Below are 24,737 nucleotides of genomic sequence, written 5' to 3' on the forward strand. Positions count from 1 at the left end.
GTAGGTGTTTGGAGGAACGCTTAATCATTGGTAAAGGCCCTAACAGGATCATGTATCACATTTAAACACACCACCAATGCTGGGTCAAAGATGGGATCCTAAGGAGTGGATCACTAGAATCCATCTTTGTGCCGATAATTACCATAAGATTAATAAAAAAATAATTTTAATAGATGACAGAACATTAGGATCATGTATATGTTGACAGAGATCGAAATTTAAACATTACTCCATAATTTATAAAATTAGCAAAACACTCAATGGAGTCACACCCAAGTAATATACATGCCAAAAAAATTAAACAAAAAAAACAGATACAAAACTGGGATTACAAACAACGCAATTGTATATATACAGAGTGTACCGAATAAATTAAAATTGAAGATTCATTCATATCATAATAAAACAAAACAAAAATCGAAATTCAAAATATTAAATACAAAATAGAAGGATGATTGATGAATTATTCGAGAAGAGTGGAAAGGTTCTACCTTCACCTTGTAGAGGTGAAGAGGAGACGAGAGAGAGCAAGACGGAGTTGAGGGCGGAGTTGATGAGTAAGAACATCGGAAGTATGGTGGAAGAGCTGCTCCACCGTGTCTACGAATAAGCAAAGGTTTCTTATCGGAGGAACGTACAGCGTTAGCGGCACCGCCGAGAACGCTACGGCGAAGAACAACTGTAGCATTTCAATACATAAAATATAAATATAAATTATCTGTACTGTATCTGTATGTATGAATAATTTGGAAACTAGTGTTTGGGATGGGTTATGGAGAGTACTTGTGTCTATCTATCTATATCTATATTCCTGTCAGGGATTCTATTTATTTTGTCTACAGATAGACAAGTCATACATATATTATATATGTATATATGCAGTTTCTATTCCCTGCTGAGAGTCAATGTCCTATCCCCCTGCCCAGCAAATTATATGTTAAAAACACATCACATAATTAAATCAAGTAGTTCAAAATTTAAAAAAAAAAAACACAAGTGATTAAAAGTAAAAATAAAAATAAAAAATGAATCACAAATACCACGTAATACCCAATTTGAAAACCCTAACACCACTTACCGAATCTCAATTCAGATACATATATTTTCAAACTTATAAGTTATTTACAGAATAGGCCAAACCAGCCAATTCTGATAAAGAAATATCTCATCTGTTTTATGATATTTTAGAAATATTATTTGTAAAATTTTCCTTTTAAAATAAAAATAGACGATAAATACAATAATTCACAAAAAAATAATAATAACTACCGGCCAAGTCAAAACGTCATATAAAACAAGAGTGTTCTTTCTACTGTTGATTTCTTAATTAATTCTCCACTTCGTTTTTCATCCCTCCTTCCAACTAAATAATAACATCCTGGTTGAAAGATACGTGTGCTCGCATCTCAAACAACAGATTTTTTTTAGAAAGGTTTATCAATATGTTTGGGCAGCAACAGGTCAAAAAACATTGAAAGACGAGAGCTAATCAACATACAACGACCCTCCTAAAATATAACTTTAATCTGCAATTTAAGGTCCTCGGCCTCTTAGACTTGTATATCATGATCAGTATCTAGTAAATTACAGACTATTGCAGCTATAAAATTACAACAAATTTAGACAACATATACATTTACTCCAAAAGGTTACACTGAACCGCCAACTAGGCCTAAGTCATACATAAAAGCAATTTTTGGCACACTCGGCGCAAATCTGAAGAAGCATCTGATGAAGAAATGCTCAAAAGTAAACTTCTTGCTTCTAATAACCCTGCAGATACACTTTGGACACCCGTGTCGTCACTTGCCATGAGAGCTGTCAGTAACTTTGCGCCAGCCATCCTTTCCTGATATCCCATAAGAACTCATGTAAGTAAGCAGCACAAAATTTTGCCCTAATTACATTCACAGTGGTGCATAACGAACTCAATTCGAGTCCTAACAGGAAAAATGTTCTGCAGGAACTCTTGTGCATTGTTTTCTACTTATAAAAACCCACAAGGAAATGACAATGCACCAGTATTGTTAAAGTCATTACTAGTGTCTTATTTTCTGCAACATCAAGTGCATGAAACCAATCATGATTAAACATTAAAGCAGTTAGGCTAATAAAAAACATTCATAACCGCATTTTACTAGAGTAAGCATGGCAAATACACCCTCCATCTCTTTATGGATATCTCAAGGTACAAAAACATACGCAAGATGCTTAAAAGAGTTGTTTGTGCAAGTACCACACTAATAATGGTACTCCAAATTTTTTATAACAAATACGAAAGAAAAAAAAAACCTTGAATAGTTAAATAATTTTGTTTGGGGAGGTGGCAAGCCTTAAAAGAGTTGTTTGTGCCAGTACCACACCAATAATGATACTCCAAATTTTTTTTAACAAATACGAAAGAAAAAAAAACCTTGAATACTTAAATAATTTTGTTTGGGGAGGTGGCAAGCATCTTATAATAAAATGCTTAGTAGTAGATCAAAGTTGAAACTTAGTAAAATAAAATAGGGAAGTGTATAACAAAAACAGTTGGAAATTTGTTAGAAGCGCGGAATTGGGCTCAGAATAATTAAAATTTTAACAGCTCCGCCCCCATCTAGTAGAGTATTACTAATTATTCAGATGCTTCTTCGGTCTTCACATAATAATGATGTTTACCCAAGTCACATAATAATGATGTTTACCTAAGTCATTGTTTATGTATGACAATTCTACATGCACGTGTAGTATAGGAACTGCCAAGCTTGGTAGCAAATACAGGTAAACAATATGACACAGTGCTAGACACAGACTTCACAAGAAGAGACTGATAATGACTCGCAAAGTTGTTTGCAATGTCTATTAACCTAATACCTTTTCTGATCCTTCCTGCAGTGATGTTACAGCTACTTTCAAAAGATCATTTGAATATGGAACTATAGCAGATTTTAAATGGTAAACCGCTGAGAAGAGAATCTGAACGCATGCAGCCCTGATTTCTGAGTTACTCGTCGCCTGCAGACATTATTAATTAATATTTAAAAGAGTGAGAGGCAGTACGGTAGCTTCTGTCTCAGCATTAGAAGTCTTCCTGATTGAAACTCATAACTACATACCTCAGTAGATTTAATTATTGGTGGTAGAATTCTTTTAGCATACGGTTTCCTTCCCGAGTCAGAAATCTTCTGACAAGCACTGATGAGGACATTAGCCATGCACAAGCGAAACGAGCGAGACAGTGTTGCCTCTAATATTCGGCTTTTCACAATCACTTTCGCGGAAGAAATGCAGTCATTTGTGTCACATGTTAATTGACGAATCACATAAGTGTGAACGGCAATTCTACTGTCACCTTTCTCTACATGTACAACTGAAGTCAGCAGCTCACCAACAGATATGCATTTTATAGACATAATTTATAACCAAACAATAATACAGCAACCTGATGAAATGCCATTTTCAGTGATTTTAATACCACTCACACTTGATATCCTTGATGATTTTGGATTTTGTAGTTCAGTGCAAACCATCAAAGCCAGACAATCAATGCAACCATGTTGTGCTTTTGAAACTGAGTGATAAGAATAATCCCAATGTTAGATACTATTAAAAGTGTGGATGCAAATTAAAGTTCGGGGAAAATGTACTTGCCTTCATCTCCATCAGCTGAAGGCCATAAAAGGATAGTTTCTATCACTTCTCTAATTCTGAGCATGGCAGGATGCGAAATTGAAAACCTGCCCCTGGCCTATATCATATTTAATTAAAAAAACAAACTGCTCATATATGATTAAACCAACAAAAGCACATACCTCGATCAAATTTTATTATTTTTCTATATAACGAAAACTGAGGAATATAAACAAATTGACCACATCTACACAATAAGTTAAAAATTATACCACAAGTGATGTGCAGATTGCAAATAGACAAGCCTTTATAGTCAAAACATCATTAGAAGTTGCAGCATCTTCCAATTGATTAGAAAGTATAGGATAGAGTACCTGCAGGATCACAGGTTGCTATATTGAAAGAACCAAAACAAAATCTAGGGCATTCCTATTTTAAATTAAAATGTACAAGCAATGGACTAAAAAAGCACAAAATCAAAATTTATAGTGCAACTAGAGTGTCTCGAGAAAAAACTCAACTACAAGTCTATTAAGTTAATTAAATGAGGTCCAAGATGAACAAAGTTACAATCCCTGTAATCTTATAATGATGAGATTAACCACCACGTCATATGTTACTGACAATCCACAGAATATGAAAAGAAACTTCAATGTAATACCAGATAAATGTAAAGATTTGGCTAAGGAGGGCAATGGAGTAGAATCAAAAATTTATATATACTTCACTTTCAACTGACTGATATAAATAAGTGGTAGGTATTGGAATTCTGAAGTTGCATTTTCACTTTAAATAGGCTTACTTTCAACAAAGTAGGGTCTACACCTTCTCATATAGAGATGACCTGCTGGAACCCCTTAACATGAATACTTGCATATATATCAATTACGCTTAAAAAACGAACAGAATATATACATTTCAAAAGATTGTATTATATCCAATATATCGATTTAAACTATTAAACATACTTGTAAAGATGTAAAGAGGAGGCTACACGACCCTGTACCTCCTAACCGCTAGACGGTTAGGCGCCCGCTTAGACGGTCATTAGGCAGATTATACGTTTCACTATATAAATTGGGTATAATTAATATATAAATACATTTATATGTTATTATAATATAGATTTAGCCATTACATACAATACCAAAGAGTAAATACTATAATCCCATGTCAAAGTAAATGCATTAATGTTATACCCAATGATAGATGTTATATGTTTGTAGTTTGTGCATACATCTAATTCATATACATACGTGTGTGTATATATATATATAAATATATATAAGAAAGAATAAGAAAAGAAGAAATATATATATATATGTATATATGTATGTATATGTATATATGTATGTGTCTAACAGATTAGAAGAAAAATAAGAATACTACTTAATAGATCGCTGCCTGGAGATGCTTGTCTGTGTCTTGATGGTTGATTAGGGTTAAGTGTGAGGTTATAACTTGAATATGGGCTGGCCCATATGAAAGTATACTGGGTTGGACTTGGTCAAAGCTAGACTGCGCTAGCCCATGTTAAAATAACACGGACTTAGGCGGATTTGGACGGATTTAGACGTCGCCTAGCTGCCTAGGCGCCCCTATGCATCACCTACCCACTAAAGATGAAGACGGGTCGGACGCCTACCCATTTTTTACAGCCTAGTCGCCTAGGCGACGCTTAGGTGGCGTCTTAACAACTATGCTATTCAAGACAAATTCCAATTAAATATTGAAACACAAATGCATTGTCCCGACATACGAATAGGCAGAGAGACCAACAGAGAAAAACAATTTAGACAACTGGAAATATAAAGTAAAAAACTTAATATTTTCCACCTAGCAGTCCGATCCTAAATGAAATCAAGGCCCATTTCCAGTTCGGATTGTTTCTTTTTAATTGAGAATCATATGATTGGATCTATAGTCTATACCCACATCTGCGTACCCAAGTCCAGGTAATGTACCTTGCTACCCAACTTATCACGATTCTGAAACCTAATCACATCCTGTCCGGATATTAACATGCATAAGAATAGAAATGAAAATAATCTACATACTTATGCATTTATCATTAAGATCCTACCACTTACAAATTAGTCATTAACCATACCCAGGTATCATAAAGAAAAATGTTATACAGTTCGGTACAAAGATATAGGTACTGTTCATACAATCAGTTTCTCTTTTTCCTCGCACCATGCAAAATAAAGCTTAAAAGATTTGACGATTGGATCTGAATGCCAATACACAACAATATTTCACCATTTTTTGGCCAAGTTTCACTATCCTTCTTTCCATGTGCTAAATTCAATTAAAGGCATAGGGGACACATAAAATTACGTAATGTCAAGATGGAGGAATTGTAACAAAATGTCAGCAGAGGATGCAAGTGCTCAAAAAGAAACTGGAATGATTTTTTACATGGTGATGGATACGGCCACAAAGTTCAGCTGCGAGTTTTCGAACATCTTCATATTCATGCCTGTCAAATGCCCTGCAAAAAAAGAACAGAATAAATTCTTGTCTAGTATGGAAGTCTATCCATACGAATACTTATTATTTAACCTGCTCAATAGGAGTGATGCAACACATTCTGTATCACTGCTGTTGAAATATCTATAATCTGGAGAAACAAAGAAACTTAAAGTAAGATGCAAAATTGTCAAAGGTAGCATTCCCCAAAACAAAGAACCTTCAAATTAAATTGCAAAATACTTATAAAGAAAAAAGATGAAAGAGTGTAGCAAAACAGTAATATAGTAAGTCGATAAGGGAAATTCAATGCAGACGACCGAAGTAAAGACCTTCAAATATAAACAACACCAAGCCATGCATAAGGATGATAATTTGTTGCTGGCAGAAGCCAAAAGACAATCAGAGAAAGAAATATTAAGTGAGAAAGAGAAGAGCATGGAGAAACAACCAGAAGAGGACAGATTTCTTTCTTCTTTTTACTATTCTTATATTTCTTAATTTAAGTTACAAGGATAAGCAACCATCACTCAGGCTTTTTGTATTATTGATTACGAGGAAATTAAGATTGATTACCTCGATTATGAGGATAGAGAACCGAATTATCTCAGGCTCCAGCATGCCAGTTATGATCCCAATCTAGTCCTTGTATAGTCCTTTATTCCCATTATTCCTATACTTTATAATCAATATATCTAAAGTTGATATGAAGATTTAAGGTAAATATGATTCTATGAGATGATAATTTCAACCAGGGAGTACGTCAATAAAATGGTACTCGAGTAACTTGCCACTATTTCAAAACGTTGATCACAAACTTCTCCAGGATTGAAAGGTAAAGGTTCAAAAAAGGATCATAGGACGAACAGTCTCTGCCTGCTTCTTTTAAACCAGCAGTCAATTCAATCCAACAAACTAGAATTCTCTTTTCTTTTTTTGGGAGAATCAGCTACCAGTGTTTAAACTTAGTTAATACTATCTATACTTCACAACTTATTACCTCAAAAAAGTTGACCGTGCTGTTTTCATTAAGAATAATATCAGGAAAAAAAGTGGTGACAGACAAGGGTGATGATGAAGAACATAGGAGAGAATGAAATGTAACAAATCTTTTAAAACACAGGATCTAGTTGAATTAGGCTGCGGTTTGATGTGAACAAACTTTTGAGGTAGAAGATTTCGCGCATCAGATCATCAAAATCATATCTTACTTGAAAGAAGAGGTTACGATTTCTGAACACAAACTTTATAGCCCGGATCTCGGAATGAGTATCATGTCATTTTAACAGACACTTCTTGATATGTATATTATTGCTGGAAATACATAAAGATTCTTCCTGAAGAATAAGGTAGAAAATGTAACAACAATTGCTTAAATGCAACTTGTTCAAATAAACCATTCTTGCAGATAGCTCGAAGAGCACACAGTAGCCAAGTGCTCATCCATGAGAGATGAATGAACTTAAGGGACTGGACAACATTAAACCAGGGTTTGAAGGAATTCCTCAGAACTGGTGATGGACAATTTGATATTTACGTACGCAAAGCATTTATAAGAAAACTCTACAGTCGAGCTACCTATCATAATACTAACTTCTTGAGTAAAAACCTGTGCAAGATAGCAGGACAACAACTGTAACAGTAGCAGAATAGAAGTTGTGTCCGTATCAATCCTTAACTATAAGTGGTAAAAGAATGAGCAATTGAGCCCGAATCGATTAATTAGTAAATGATTGTGCCGACTGCTGAAAAACATGGCATAGGTGTAAACTAACCTAAATGCCACAACCATAACATACAAATGAAAATTTAATATGGAATTTCACTCCTAAAAAATTTGTCTTAACATTTTATCTTTCTTGGTTTTGATTATATTTACATATAAATGTAAATTTTAAGATTTATTATCCGGAAGACAACAAGTTGAGGAGATCATCAACAGGACACCAATAAATTTGGATTTTAAATTTCTTTTAATATTTTTAATATATATATATAGGGGGCTACTCCAATATAAACCAATATTATAATAGAAACTAGAAACCAAATATTTTTTTAAAAAAAATTACTTCGAAATATAACACATATGCTATACAAATTAATCGCTGGGAGATGGAGAAAAATACAGTGAAGTCGGATTTTAAAAAAAACTTGCGGTTTGACGGGAAAAATCAAATTAAAAACGGAGGAAAAAAACTGAAATTGTGTGGGAGAGTGCAGATTAATTGGGTGTGGTGCTTTTAGGGGGACCACTAGATTATTAGATTAATCTAATGGCTTAGATTGATTCCTAGTTTTTATTTTAAATTTGGTTTGTATTTGATCATGCCCCTATATATATATATATATATATATATATATATATATATGTGTGTATGTATGTATATTTTTCTTCATTCGTTTATTCACGGCCAACAAAAAAATTGGCAAGTACAAAAACAGGTATAAATAAAATAGACTGTTGGTATATTAAATTGGATAGCTAATTTGGACACTCTGCACACTAAGCAAGATCTCATGGAAGAAAATAAGATTCGAGGCTAAGCGGTATACCTTGCATCCTGATCCTTTCGAGAAGTTCACCATATACAGAAGAAGTTTCGAGATCATCAAATACTCTGAGAGGAAGCAGTCTGATTATAAGTAATGGGGAAAGGTGATCAAAGAGAGAATTCTGTACTCTTTCACCATCCTCTTTTGCAAGAATCCTGTTCTCATTACAAGGAGAAGCTACCATCAGTTAGGTAAGTCAAAGAAAACAACGGAATGTCTTAAACCTTAAAACATGAGCTTTCTTGTCATATAACATGTTAATATTGAAAAATGATCAATTAGCAGCAGTAAAATGCATATAGAAAAAACAACTGGAATTTAATAAAAGAAAATATTTAAGAATGTTCTGACTGTTAAGGACCAGAAACATACATTGAAACAAATAAACGAGCAGTGCAATCCCATAAAATTATCCAACTCCAAATGGCACAATCATACTCCTCCATGGTAAGGACACACAACCAGAATAAAATTTGCGAAGAAAATTGAAAGAAAAAAACAATAAACAAAATGGCTGCTCATTTGAGCAATCAACTAAAGAGAATCAACATCTTTCCACATTTGTTACCCAGACTCTTCTAATTTGACATCATGCTTGTGTCCGACAAGACAAAACAAGTGTGTGGGTATGTGATCTGAGTTGGATCCTAAATAATAAACCATACAGTTCACCCTCTCCTAGTCGAGTCCAAAATATAATTAAAAGCTCATTTGTTTTAAATTGTTTTTTAATACAAACATAGTAAAGTCCATATGATTTATTATTAACAATGATATTTAGAAAGTACATAAATTAAGGATACATAGAAAAATCTATTTGACACTCTTTACACACCAAATCCCAGCATCTATGTATTAGTATATATATCCACGGATTCAAAATTATTAAAACTAAGAATTTGACACTTGGATTGCACCCTTGCCCAAGTCCAGGTAATAATAGAATCCACTTGGATTATTTAGACTACAATCTGTGTGCGAGAAATATTTAGAATAGGAGGGGGGGGTAGGGATATTTTCAAACCAAAATACTCCACTAAGATATCAAGACAAAAATTTGCACATCGCATTTAAAATTAACTGCATTGGTATATATGAACCCTCAAGTATTTGAATTTCAACAAATGCCTACGAGTTCCATTATTCACGGCATCTGCCGTTTCTCCCACCCTTTGAGGTTATGCAACCTCAATGTGTGACAACTAATAAATTAATACATCTAAAACTGGTACAGGGAAACATTGATTACTGGTAGGGGAACTATACATATGGTTCATTTGAGATATTTTAGGCAACAACTAAAGGCACTTTAGGCTCAGATAAGTTAGCGACAGATGCTTTCACCAATAACTGTGCCCGATAAACTGAAGGGTAGTGACCTTCCTTAACTTGCTATCATCAGAAAATTGTATTTTCACTAACTCACAAGCATATAGACCACATTAATGATAAAAACAGTCTCTTATATTTAGATATTAAAATTTATGTTATCATACTTCCGCTAGGAAGAACTTTAAGCTACAGACAGGGACATACTCATGTAAACTATTCATATGCGAAACAAAGGTGACATGTTCACAATTTAACCGGATGCAAGACAGCTGATTATCTTACTTAAACGAATACTAATCAGAGAAAAGTACCAAGAAATGAAACTTGTACTTTAATTATTTTGAAGGAATGATAAAATGGAACTCACCCTCCTCTCACTATTCTTGCATGTGATAGAAGTCGCTGAAAGACTATATCTGCTGCATCAGCCAAATTTTCACTTATACAGCTGAGAAATCTTACAATAGTCACATTCGATGGATCTTTCACCATCTTGTCGATCAATGGTCCAACCAGAAGGTTCCAGTCCTTCACCTATGTGGTTCAGAAGAAAACTATAGTAAATACAGGTGCATAGTCACATTAAAGAAAACAGAAAGATGGTGCAGGAATAAAAGGGACTGGATGCGAAGGACCAGAAGATGTACAATTGGTGCTTATATGTTGCAGAGAACTGACCAAATGACTCGATTTACAAAGCAAAGAAAGACACAAGTCATTTACTATAGCTCATTGTCCAAAACACCGAAAATGGGTTTTAAAAAACTGGCAAGACTCGTGATAGTTCAATGCACATAGGAAGCCATGGAATACAATCAGACCTAGGCATTACACACTTGCTAAGCAGATAAAAGTTATATTCTAGCTAATGGTAGTAGCATAGTAAAACGAGTTGTTTCTGTTATTTTATTGGTAGTTGATTGTCGTCATGAAGCAGATAACTGTCGTAAGTAATCTCCTTGTTATTAGAAATAATTTCCGGGTTCTCTTATTCAAGGAAATGCATCCTTTATTAATTTAACTTATTGAATTAAATAATCAAGATGAGTGTTTGTTTATGTTTTTAAGGGGTTGCAATACATTACAATTTTCCCACTTCCCCGGAAATTGAGGAACCCAAGGGGCAGTGGCTCTCAGGTGTTTATATCACCTGTAAGGAATGCATCAGTCCTCTAATATTAGTAGTCATATGTTTCGCGGTACAGGGGTATAAGAGTAATTGCAGTTAGATAATTACACTTGGGATTCTATATATAGTAGTTCTGGATATAATCTTTGAGTATGTAAATTTTATGAAAAGGAATTATTTCTGCTAAACATTGCTCTCTGTAAATTTATCTCATATGTTTCTCTCCCTAACTCTCTCTTTAAGAAATTCTCTTAATCTCGTTATCTCTGAATCTCTAATTCACCTAAACTAGCTAAAACTACCTGTTATCTTACCTTTTTGTTGCATTTCTATCTCTAAAACTTAGAAATACAAAACATTTGTATATTGAAAATCAGAAACCTTGGGTTCCTGACATCATCTTATTTCAATTCATTCACTGTTCTATTCCATATGTTGCGTTTGGTTGTTGTCCTGCATCAATTCTACTAGGAAAAAATTGAGATTTAATATGTATAATTTCTAAATAATATAAATTAAGTACTTTTAATTGAATAAATCCTCTGCAACATGTGACAGCGCCAACATATAAAGACAATTGAGGCTTAGTTACTTCAGCTTGCATTTCAATGCAAGGGGATACAAAAAGGTTACACAAAATATATATATATATATATATTAGAAGACAGCATGATCAAGCTTACAGATTTTGACCACTCGGGGATAAGCTTGAGCACTCTATCAGTGTCCAACTTCGATCCATCTGTGGTTTAATAAATTTAAACAAAATTAGAGAAACATATAGAGAGTAATGAGCTTGTCAAGTTGTATATGTAATAAATTAAATAAACCACGGCCCATGAACATAGACATTGCTCTATATGGAACTTGGCACACAAGTAACTTCTGGTATACAATCTACATTCTACAAACTTCTTAAATTCAGAAAATTATGTTAGGCAGCACAATAGAAAAACTAAAAAGTATGTTAGGCAGTCAGTTTCCGTTTGCGGCCCCAGAAAGATGCATGGTATTACTAGGAATATTCATAGCAATATATTAGATAATACATTTAGAATACTTGTTCTCTTTATCTCAATAAGTCAACATGTTGTTCTAAAAACAGAGGCAGGGTAGTATATAATATATAATGGAAGGGATAGAAACTATATATAGTGGCATTAATTAAAATTATATGTTTATCTATTGTTGAAGAGGTGACGGTTTCCAAAGATAAATTTAAAATAGAAAATTTGGAATAATAAGACCAGTAAATTAATGTGGTATAACATTTAATACACAATTCTTGTTCACACAAAAAGGAACACCTTGTTTAATAACACTACGTGTGTCTGAATGATCCAGGCCCTCACTCGAGTTGCTGTAAAAGAAAGGACGATCACAGTCAACCAAACATGTACTGAGAAGCTAAAATTAACAATCGAAAGCAATCTATATATTAAAAGGAGAAAGGTCCTTAAGACCTTAACCGCCTCACCTGAAAGCAATCTGTTACGACTTATGAGGTAGCCTGTTCAGATTAATATTATTTTAATAGCTGTATGCTTGCACTTTGTTCTTGCCATTATATTAAGTATGTACTAAAATAGTCACTGAACATCTTTAGCGGTTTCTAATCTAAGTTTATCATAATGTGATAACCAATTAGTTTCTTTGGGTAAGAAATGAAAATTATTTTCCTCACAACCATTCATCCATCCCACAAGAGTAGGAACTGTAAAAAGAAGTGAGCATGATAAGCTGTACAAGTATTACCCACTACGTTAAAGGAAAAATGAGGAATAAAATACTCCAGTTCATTAAACTGTTTAATTTCAACAGCCCTTTGCGTCAGGCTTCTAAAGGCAATTTATGAATCACAAAAGTACCTGAGACAGTCAAGCAAGCAACATAGAACATCAAATCTCTTATTGTGACTCTTTAGCAAAGCGAGGATTATATTACAAGCAGATGACTGTACTCCATCCGAGTAAACAAGATGAACCAAAGGTGGCAGAACTATCAAAGGGTCTGCAAGAAAAAGCAACAAACATATTAAAGTATGAAACACCACATACAAGGATCAAGGACATCAGTTTGTTCAAAAAAAGATAATAGAACTTCTAAAATGCCATAGTACTATGCAAGGCCTCAAGGTGGATTCCACTATTCTATACAGATGATAACTAGCATTAGATGTAACACAAGTCACGATTGGTCCATAGCCTGATTACATATTTGCTTAATCATCATAAGTTCCGGATACATATTTAATAGAACAAATTGCAGTTTGAGTTCCTGTAATATAAGGTTTTTGCAGTTTTATGACCTTATTATAAAAGTGATTAATGTGATGGCTGAAAATATTTTTTTCAAAGCCACGACTTCAGTCAATCGGTCACTAACGTCGTTAACTTTTTTATGCGAATTCTAGAACAATCTGAAATACATTTAAGAATATTCTAGAAACAGTTCTTTAATCTGAAATTAGAATTATCTAGAGTCTATAATTAATGTAATGTATTGGGAAGGTGTGAAGGGGAAATGTTAAAGTCTTAATTTATAGTCAAAAGCACCAGAAGTTTCTAGAGCTAGTAGTCTGTGATCTTCTGGGAGTTATATATACAAGTTCCCAGCCTTGTATCTGCGAAGTAACTGATTAAAAAAAATATTTTCCTAAAATTTCTCTAGCAACTATTAAGTTTGCTGTGTTTAATCCTTATAATCAGTTTCTCCTTCAACTCCGACTTCTCCTATCTTACTTGGCTGCATCACTTTACATCTTCACCAAACACACACAACACAACCATTCACCTGCAATCACACATATATAGGCATATGTATGTATTTCAGCTTCCCCTTCTCCGTTGAGCGGGACCCTATATATATATATGTATTTATATATTTATATAAAATCTCATCTTCACAATATATCACAGTAAATTGAATTACCTTTTCTTTCAAAGATCTAACAACAAAAGTTATGCATATACATATCCTCAATATATGAAAACCACATATGTAATATTCAAGTCAAGACAGCTATCATAAAAATAAGCATCATGAATTTTGTAACAATTGTCTTCTTCAAACTCGTCATTATAATGTTAGATGGGTTATTAATAAGAAATTAGATCTTTCCTTATTTGCAAGTATGAATTTATCACCTCTTCAATTTTACAAAAATAGGAGAAGACATTTCAATTTAACTAGTGAATTTAAACTCCAAAAACAAACTTCTTTCCTCAATGAAGGGCATGGCTATTACCATGATTCTACCTATAGTCCAATTGAAAGTGATAATATTGATGAAGAAATGTAAAATTACCTTTTTCTCCCAAATTTATATTTACTACAAAATCTAACGGTGTTAGCTATATTTTAACGGTAGCTGCCCGGAGACCCTGAAGTGCTTAATCAAAGTAACATTAGCCATCAAAATGTAGACTATTTAATTTCAGCTACCAAAGTGCAAATTAATGTAATACAAGTCAACAAAGTGCAATTTAGTATATTTAATATCAGAATTCAGAATATTCAATCGTTATGTATGTAACGAACCGATCAATGTAATAAGCTTAGATGCTTGTGTGCTAATCACCAACTCTTTATCCCTGAGGCGCTGGAGCAAGTGATCTGATATATCTTGCCTGTAATATTAAATGGAAGGTATGATCAGCGGACCAAAGGACAAAAAATAAAGAGAAAAAGATAAGCTGATAACAGCTAAAGACCATATGCGAACCACGGTAATTGTGACAGGTCAGCTACTGAATCCAATGACATGTGGATGAGTTCAGATATGACATCAATAGCATTCTTCCTCTGCAAAAAAGTTCCAGCAGCGAGGCGCTCTAAAACGTCTTTTAGGCAATTGCTGTTTGAGCTTCTGTTACATCACATTTCAAATCAGACTTATTCAAAGGTATTGGCATGACCGAACACAATATTAACACAAGGGAAAAAATCAACAGCTTACAGTAAACAGAATTCTGCAATGAGTGTAACAGCAGCTTTTGCTGCACCATCTCTCCCATCTAAAAGTAGTAGAAGGGATGGAACAATAGCATCTATGTGTCTTGTGTCAGGGAGACAGATTGCATCTGGCGAAGAATTTGTTCTAAACACGGCTGCTTTGATGAGGAACATGGCCCCGTCAATTACATCTTCATCGGCTGAGTGAAGCTGTTTAATTACAAGGCATTAGTGTATAGCATGAAAAATAGTACAAAACGACCTTTTTTAAGATATTAGTATCTTATTACTATAGGTTTCTTTATTTAAGATATACTCGCTAAGAATAAAACTGTTACGAGTAGTAACAGGCAATAACATTTTTAGTACAAGCATGAGCAGCTAACTTTTAGTTAATTGTTAGTCAAAAAGTTAGTTGACCACCCTCTTAAAGAAACTGTAATCTGTTCTCAATTATGTATATTAAGATATATAACACTTTTCAAGTCAACAAAAACTAACTATTAGTTAATTCCTATTCAAAAAGTTGGTTGACTGCCCTCTAAAAGAAATCAACTGAGATCAGTTCTCTCATCTCTGTATGTCAGTTAAAATTTATGACATTCATAAAGTCAACAGCAACTAACTGTTAATTGCTAGCCAAATGTTGACTGAATACACTCTAAAAAACATAAACTATGATCTGTTCTCTCATCTCTATATGTTAGAAATTAGAATATACACAATCCGTCTCAAAGTGGCAATTTGATTCTTTGCATGTACTATAAAATGCAAGAAAAGTTACTTCCATATATTATTTTTCACTGTTTCTTATGAAATAAAGTTTAAAAAAACGAAGAAATAATGTTTGGAAGTGAATCTTTTACACCTTAAAATATGTGCAAGAAGTCAAAGCATCACTTATTTGGGAACAGAGGGAGTAGGAAACTCCACGATTAGGTTTCATTTCCTGACATTTACCTCTCTCGTGTCTAATTTTCTGCAACTTTCAGCTCTGTTCTACATCTGCTCTCTCAATCTAAATTCTGTACAACAACTTCATCTATCTGTTTCTGACAGTCTGTAGTGAAACTATTAAGATATTTACTTGCACCCATTCTTGTTCCATTATACTGGAGCAGCAGTAATATCGAATATTGAATTTATTGTATCCTAGTAACTAAAAAACATAAATTTTATTGATTACATTGCAGCGAGTACCTCTTAAAGAACACATAAGCATGCACAGCCAAAGAAAAAACCAATCGATAGATTGTTGCTTGATTTGTAATATTTTCTTACCAAGTAACCCCTTAGCCACACCCTAACCTTCATCTCCCAACAATTATCTGGAAAGGGTAGTATGATTCATTTTACATTCTCGAATGAATTTTTCAAAAGACAAGGGCCAAGAACATAAAGTTTATTACTTCCACCAAGTTACACTTGATATTCAACAAGCTTAGACATTTATGGTTGGTGACCATGTGTTATCATGTATTTCACATGAAGAACTCCACAAAGATTCAGGAGAGATGAAGCGTAGTCCCTTTTTATCTGCATGGCTTAGCATGGCTTATACCACTCCTCTTGGTAATAAAAGGTCAAAGATTGAAGTCTCAGTTGAGGCATGCGTGTTTAAGAATTTAAATCCTGCAATTGACCTTTGCCAAACTTAATAGATTCCGAGATGAAGATGCCTACATTTTTGGTCCAAGATGTTCATTTAGTCCAGTCAAACATATTAGGGGTCATTTGGCAAATCTCAATAATAATTTCTTAATTATTAAAATATCTGAATGATTTACCAGTCTGACTACTTAATGGATAAGATTATTTTGTATACAAATTAATAAAATATCTGAATGGTGCAAATTTCATTCTTATAAATATATAATATTTTAATTTTTTTGAATTCAAGAATAATGTATTACTATCACTATAACACAAGTCTTAATTGATATCTAACTTTTTTTAATAAAAAGATAATTTTAGAGAAATGATAATTCATTTAATAATTTTAAACTACTTTTATGCTAAATATTATACAATATTTAAATATTATATTAATTTTTTTATTATTAACAGAACAATACTATAACTTATAATAAAATATATCCTATAAAGATAAATGACAAAACTTATCTGAAAAGAACATGCATGACTGTATGACTTATGAAAGATACTTATACATAGAGTTGCTTCCTTAATGGTTAGGCTAGATTTTAATATATAATCCATGGCACACCTATCGGAAAACTATTAAGTGTAACTGCCTCAGCCCCGGTAACATTTAACCCATGTTATTGTCAACTGAAAATATATCTCGACCTATTGGTAACTTTGTTTCCAAGAGCTTTACACCTGAAAAGAATAACTCCTCCTTTTCTCACCATTGATACAGAATTTGTTTTCTATATTTTCGTGGCCCATCATGCTTCCAAGTTCGAAGGAGCTGATAACAGTAAATCATTTCAATAAAATAAATCTCAGAAACTCTCTACCTGCGATACAAGAAGACCACACATCTGAAGTCCATATTCTGACATGGCACTTTCAAATTGTTTGCCATTGCAACGCCCCAGTAGAAGTAAAAGGCAACTCAGAAAAAAGTTTATGGTCTCTGTTCCACTGTCTTTGTTATCTTTAAGCTCGTCGTTATCTGCATAAAACTAAATACGAATCTCCTCAGGATATAAACTACAAACAAGTAATATCAGAACATATAACAGAGTGTCGAAGGCAACAGCCTACCCCATAGGGCACATGACGCCTGAATTAGACCCTAAAGCACGTAAAAAATATCACAATCCAGTTCAATAGGCAACCATGGAAACATAAGCTTGTAAATTCTGAATTTATTATTTGATATTGTATATCGGTCCATATTCAAAAGTTCATTTGTTTCTCCCCACATTTTGTTGTACATAGAATCAATGGTTATTACAAAGATCTTTTCTGAGAAACATTTAGGGACAACAAAAAAATATTCCTATATACATAAAGGTTAGTGTACAATCAGGGTTAAAAATTACAGAAAGGACTTTGACACAGTCATCAGAGCAACTGTGATTCTTAATAAAAGAAAACTTCATGCATGACAAAACATATAATGATGTTTACTGATACTATCATCTGTATTTGCTTTTGAATAAGTTTATTTTTAGCAGTCATTTTGATCTGACTAAATAAAATATTTTCACTTGCAATACCAAGATAATAACATCTACTCTGTGATCCAATCGAGATGTTATAATTTAAAACTTAAAATTTATATCTCATCCTGTTTCACACACAAACCAAAAACAGTTTTTACCAACTAAAAAAAAAATCAGCCAGAACAAATATATTCCAAACGCAAAACAAAAAATTTCTAAGCTAATTAGCAAAAAAAAAAACTTTTCTAAGCTATTCTAATATTAAAGAGGTAAAAATATAATGCATCTCAAGCATGACACTTAACAATTACACCTGTCTCAGTAAGACACTTGGTCATTAAAAAGTTAAGCTACTGGCCATTACTTGAGTTCAACCTGAATGCCTGATATGAAGTGGTCCAACAATTCTTTGTAGTATTGAGAAAAGATGCGATCTTCCAAATGTAAGAGGACACTACAGTGCTTCCAGCAAGAAGAGAAAAGCAATGCACCAGCCTTGACTATTTGCCGATCTATCATCCATATTCCAAGTAAGAAGAAAAATTACAGATAATTTTTCACAATTATGACCTATGAATTAGATAAATGTTATGAGAAGTTAGAAATAACACCTTTGTCCACACTGAAGCAACTATAATGATTTTTAGTCTTTTGCAACCAATTTAATAATCTGTCCAGTCCTTTTGCATGCAAATATCGGCTCTTCCTGCTCCACTAAAACTCACATATTCCATTTAGTTACTTCCGTGTGAACATAAAAAAGTTCTAAGACATAGATAATAACCACCAAGTGCCAGAGCCAAACTAAATATTTATGTGCAAATTTATGAAAACAAGGAAAAATGAATTGAAACAAGAAACTATTTCTGGAATACCATGATTCACTAAATATTCAAGACATGGATACACATTTCATACAGAAATAAATTTAATAGTTGTGCACGCTTTACAAGACAGGCAGCCATGCTAATATTTGAGTTGGCTAATTTAGGTGTATCAGAAAGTGAACATGTTGCACCGTATTAAATTTTAATTATTTCCCGACAATGTTGCATAAAGATAGAGGGGTTTGGCTAATCTGATTTTTTAAAAGTATTTATTTCGATTGAATCCCATGTTTATGTACTATTTTAGGAGGTCGGTACTTTAATAAATATGATTAGCCAAACAACCCGTAATTTACAATTACACATTAATAACGGAAACAAAGGATGAAACAAAGTTCATTCAGATTTAAATAACTTCTAGACCTATACACGTGTCAAGAAAAGAAAGAAATAGGGCTGTTAATGGAAAGTGTTTAGGGAAGGTAAAGACATACAGCACTGAGTCTTTGCACAAGAACAATAACTTCATCTAAAAGATCCCAAAGCAACAATCCTATCTCAGTACTGCTAGAGATTTCTTGAGATAAACTGGCTGGTTTCACATTCATCACATTACTAGAACCAGGCCGTCCCAAAGTAGTTGACTGGGTTGGTGTATCGCGTTTATTTGATTTTCCCTTGTTTTCTGGAATATCAGAAAGCGCATTCTTTCTTGTCAATGCTATAGTGATAGCAATAACACAGTCAGCAGCAGCCACAGATAGTCGAGTTGGCAACTCAAATCCACCCTGAGAACTGCTAAAACAAATAAAACAAGACCAGGATCAACTAAATAATAATAATTTTGTTCTTACAGGTATTTTAGTCAACTGAAACCAGATTATAACGGATAGTATATATAGTAATCACATGAATTAAAAGAATAAAAAAACTATCTCTTAAATTAGCCGTTAATTGTACTAGTCAAATAATATATAATCCATTTACGGCCTCCTTCTTACACCTTAAGGTTTTAGATGAGTTGGTTATTTTACATGGTATTAGAGCTCGGATTAGAAAAGGGTCTCGAGTTCTCCCATCCTCGTTTAATTTTATTGTTTGTCTGTTTGCTTCGGACTGCTGTAGGATCCAATTAACGTCTCCTTACACCTTAAGGTTTTAGATGAGTCGGTTACTTAACAACTAAACTGATAACAAGTAATTACCTTTAGAAAATGTCATTAGTAACATATATTCACTATGAATTCTTAACAAAACCATTCTGGAAGGCAGAAGCCGTGATCGGCTGGGACTCCTATATTTCTTTTAAAGAGTGCATAAACCCCTAATTGCTAATTCAAGCTAAAGAAAATTACCATTAATCGAGTTTAAACAGGACCACTTGATGATGGTTAACAAAATCAACTGCAATGAATTCATGAAATCAATTGATGAATGTGAAAAATAATATGGATCAGCTTATTACCAAAATTCATAAGTTATGCATCCCATAAAGTTATGTTTGCACTCAGACAGTATAACCCCTCTCACATGTCATATGCAACACTCTTTTTTGTGGGTTAAACACAGATTCTATTTCACTCAAAAATTTTGAGCACTATTTTCCATATTGAATTCTTAATACATCAATATATAAATAAATGTAAAGGAACATTAACATAGTTTCCTTGTGCCTTGACTCGAGTCTAGAAAAATCGAAACAATTATTCCAAGAGTTGTGAGAAAGATACAGAGCCCTTTTGGGGTTGCTTGCAACTATGGTGACTACATAATACCAAAAAATAATGAACGCTACGTGTACCTTCCACTGCACAGAATTAACAGATGTTTAACACATGGAGAAAGGATCTTTAGCAAATTATCATACTTCTCAGTTCCTGCATGAAGAAACAACATTTTTAGTAAAATGCTTTTCGTATATATTTGATGGGGAAAGTAGAGTTTAATACATAAAATCAACGAATCAACTAATTAAAGCCTAAAGTTGCAGAAAGGGACCAAACATAGAGTAGTAACAAGGTAAATATTGAAGGGTGTTGCCATACGCAAAATGATATCATTGATTTAAGTAGGGGTCTTCCAGGAACACCCTAAAGTCAATAGTACGGGTAAACATTCAACATAATGAACATAGGTACCACCCAATATAATGTCCATGCGGAAGTTAGATTCATTTTCTTAGTACACCTTGGTGAGACTTAATTTTTAGCTATAACAAGAAAAAATGTTGAGAAATTGCTGTTGGCACGTCACTACAGTGTTTATAGTGAAATTTTGATAAAAAGAAATAAATTATAGAAAACTTTGCTAATTTCATTAAAAAATGTGGAAACTTTCAGTTACTTTCACTGTGGGAGAGGCCAGAGACTAAACATTGAAACCTGATCAAATCAATATTATTCAGTTCATATTTGAAGGGGTTCTATTTATTTTCAAAATAAATTTTAAAAAAAAAAAGTAGAAGAAAAATTGGCTTAAAAAAGGATCATCAATTTTACAGATATCTAATAGAAAAGAACTACAAATCTCATCTAGCCGTTTAATATGGCACCAGAACAAAGAAGCACGCTAAATCAACTGCCTTTGATTTTTATATGATACTCGCGGCACCAGATCTCGTGTATATATAAATTGTTCAAATAATTGTAAATTAACAAGCCCAGATCAGAACTAATTGAAACACAAAAAAACAGTTAAACCAACTCATTAACCAAGTGTAATTGTTCATATCATTGTTAATTAACAGGCCCGGATCAGAACTAATATAGGCATAAAAACTGCTAAAACCATCTCATTTACCGAATCTAATTGTTCATATCATTGTAAATTAACAGGCCCAGATTAAAACGTTTTTACATTATCTATCACACTCCAACTAGTCAAGTTCATTTTACTTATCATATAAACTGGTAAACATAATACACATCAAATTTAAATTAACACACTGCAAGTTTACCTACCACTTGTTAGAAGCTTTTCCTTAAAGATATCATCTTCTAGAAGAACACGGGTAAGGATGCACCAACCTAACACAGTGTAATGGTCGTCTTTCCTCAACAGTATATTAGCAAAGTTTGTGGCTAAAGCTTCGAAGACAACACTATCTTGAAATAGCCAATCAAGAAGTATCATTGTCTGACTGCGTCGTTTTAAATCTTTGCATTTCAGCGACTGTATTTAACAAAATGTTTATTCAAGATGTATCACATAATATGAATTTTGGATGCTTATCTATGATTTTCAAGAAGCTACGGCTAAACTCGTATTAAAAGAAATGAAAACGGATTCGGAAAAGGAAAACAAAACAAAGAAATCATCTAAATAATAATATTAGTACATGGAAGCTTCAAACAACCATGATAAGCAAGCACAATAACTGTTCAACATCAAAACTCTGACACTTGGCTTGAATTTTTCTTAGGTTCATGAATGAACATCCTCATCTATTACAACAAAATTCTTCTAACCAAAGGAAAAAGTGTTTCTGCATTTGAATTTTTAGAGGTAAATTACAATAATGGGGTTTAACATGGATTAACATGTTAAGAATGTAGGACAAAATGTGAGTTCTTCAGCCCTCAATCCCCAACCACCCCAACAAGGAAAAAAGTGCAAGTTCAAAACTATTTCAATAAGTGCTTTAAAATTCTCATTAATTTAAAATATATAGGGAAAATACAACAAGTCTTATATTTGTATAAAAAAGGAAAGGGTCCCTCCATTAACAAGTATTAGCTTACTTCGCCCTGTTAACTCATAATTCATTAACACCTTGAGGAGCAGCATTTATATCGAAATATGAATATCATACAATGTTCTGCAATATACGGAAATTAGCAAATGATGATACATACATGTTCAACCATGGGAACCAAAACATGATCCAATGATAACTCCTCCTTATCAGCCGAATCCCTAACATACTTGTACAATATCCACAACGAGTCCTCCAACGTAACTGCATACACATCAAACCGTAAGTAACACAGAGCAAAACCTAGAAAAACAAATAGTCTCGATACTGCAAAATTACATCAACTAATCAAACTTAAATAAATAACACACCGCATCAATTATAACCGAGACAGACAAAATGTATCATAAAATCGAGATTCTGTATCAATCCAGTGACAACTCATTAAGACAATTAAGTTTTACTTTATGCATAAATATGTAAAGTAGAAATGGATTAGAAAGGTGAGAAAGTACCAGTTTGAGTGATAATTTTAGGAGAATAATCGAGACGAGAAATGGAATCAGTGAGCTTGTTAGTGCGAGCTTCAAGGAGAGTGTTCATGACCCGACCCATAGTGGTTGCAACCATAGTTGTATTAGACTCTGAAATCGACATGTTGACACTTGCTTCTTCGTCCATAAGATAAACCCTAATTTACGGTTTCCCTTGAAATTAGCTGGGATACGCTCGGCTATCTGCAACTTACAAATGTATGCTCTGATATCTCTCACCAGTCTTCTTTTCAGATTCTTTGGCAACCAAAAATCAAAATCATCTGAATCCAACTCCTTTTTCTGAAAAACAAATAAATAAAGTTCGTTTTTTGTTGGACCAAAGCAACTCTTTTTACACATTTTCTATAAAACAATCAAAATTAATTTATTTTATATTTTAGGTTGCATTTTATTTAATCGCTGCAACTTATAGAGTAACGTATTTTGCAAATGAATATTTTCGCAAATATTTTTCAAACTATGGTATTTTGCAAAATAAGTTTTTAAAAAGGTATTTTTGGGCTTGACAAAAAAACGTATTTTTGGTATTTTTTGGAAATCCCATTTATTTAATCATTGCTACTCGTTAAGAAACGTGTTCATCAATTAAAAATAATTTTATATACTAATTTTGGAGTTGTAGGTGTGGTTGATTGTAGTTTATTTAAGTTACAAATATTATTGTAAAGTTTAGAAAGAAAGGTATTTTCGTAAAATATTTTTTCCAAGAGTGGTATTTTTGCAAAAAAAACGAAGTTATTTTTGCAAAAATGTTCCTATATATCTTATAAGCCTCTGAATCTATGTGAGCTTTTTCTCCTTTGGAAATGGGTCGGGTCCAGATGCAGAGTACTTAAAACCGAAATTTTCATCTCAAGAGACACCTCTGGTGTAATAGCAAGTAATCTGGCCAAATTTTAGAGAGAGAAAGTTAAAGAGAATGTCGATCTTACTATATTGTATGGATTTTTTGTCTCCTTTTCTCTCTTGTTTTGCTGGATATTTATAGGAGTTAGGGGCATATGAGTGGCACATGTAAGTGGGGAGTGTGCATGAGTTGTAATGCCTACTTACTTTAGTGACGGCGGTGTCAATCACACGATGTCGACGACAGGCGGTGTGTCAGGAACCCCACGTGGGTGTGTCAACTTTCCCGCGTGGGTTGTCAGTTAGGTTTATCGGTTGATGTTTGTTGAGTGGCATTTATGACACTTTATAATGCTCTAATAAGTTTTGAATTGGTGCGTTTGTACTCAAGTTGTTAAGTGTTTTAACGTGTTTTCGAGTGTTTTTGCATTTCAAGCATTATCTAGGTAATCAGGTGAATTAGCATTGTTTTGGTGCTAATTTAAATGCTAATTTGGTGTCAAGGTGGTGTGGAATAAAAGCTCGTTGAAAGTCGGCTCAAATCTGCAAGAAAAATGAATAAGTCAAGTTCTGGCAGAAGCCCAGCACCCCCGCGCTAATCAAGCGCGCGACCGCGCCCAAAGT

The 24,737-nt window shown here is 33.4% G+C and overlaps 1 protein-coding gene across 5 annotated transcripts; it reads right to left on the reverse strand.

The window, feature by feature from the left end:
• Positions 1-1,471: 1,471 nt before the first annotated feature.
• Positions 1,472-23,570, reverse strand: LOC141720455 (uncharacterized). Of its 5 annotated transcripts, none has more exons than XM_074522884.1 (24): positions 23,226-23,560; positions 22,871-22,974; positions 22,043-22,187; positions 20,818-20,893; positions 19,511-19,811; positions 18,801-18,903; positions 18,565-18,701; positions 17,536-17,703; positions 15,057-15,262; positions 14,823-14,966; positions 14,639-14,727; positions 12,967-13,108; positions 12,406-12,458; positions 11,782-11,840; positions 10,337-10,503; positions 8,638-8,792; positions 6,178-6,235; positions 6,034-6,106; positions 3,885-3,986; positions 3,634-3,730; positions 3,425-3,553; positions 3,099-3,340; positions 2,857-2,997; positions 1,472-1,849 (listed from the first exon to the last, which is right to left on the reverse strand). In XM_074522884.1, exons 1-24 carry the CDS (start codon positions 23,389-23,391, stop codon positions 1,673-1,675), a joined length of 3,234 nt encoding a protein of 1,077 aa, XP_074378985.1. In that variant the 5' UTR covers positions 23,392-23,560; the 3' UTR covers positions 1,472-1,672. The 5 variants fall into 5 exon arrangements, with proteins under 5 accessions (XP_074378985.1, XP_074378984.1, XP_074378983.1 ...); XM_074522883.1 differs by having other exon boundaries at positions 19,511-19,814; XM_074522882.1 differs by having other exon boundaries at positions 21,977-22,187.
• Between the last annotated feature and the right edge of the window lie 1,167 nt (positions 23,571-24,737).

The sequence above is a fragment of the Apium graveolens genome, chromosome 4 (assembly GCF_009905375.1).
Source record: "Apium graveolens cultivar Ventura chromosome 4, ASM990537v1, whole genome shotgun sequence".
NCBI lineage: Eukaryota > Viridiplantae > Streptophyta > Magnoliopsida > Apiales > Apiaceae > Apium > Apium graveolens.

Bases quoted from the DNA above. Each gene is read 5' to 3' on its own strand.
- LOC141720455 (XM_074522881.1), bottom strand. From the start codon at position 23,391: ATGGACGAAGAAGCAAGTGTCAACATGTCGATTTCAGAGTCTAATACA. The intron at 10,504-11,781 runs GTAAGCTTGATC...TGAACCACATAG, and splicing joins TCCCCGAGTGGTCAAAATCT to GTGAAGGACTGGAACCTTCT. The intron at 2,998-3,098 runs GTATGTAGTTAT...TAATGTCTGCAG, and splicing joins CAATAATTAAATCTACTGAG to GCGACGAGTAACTCAGAAAT.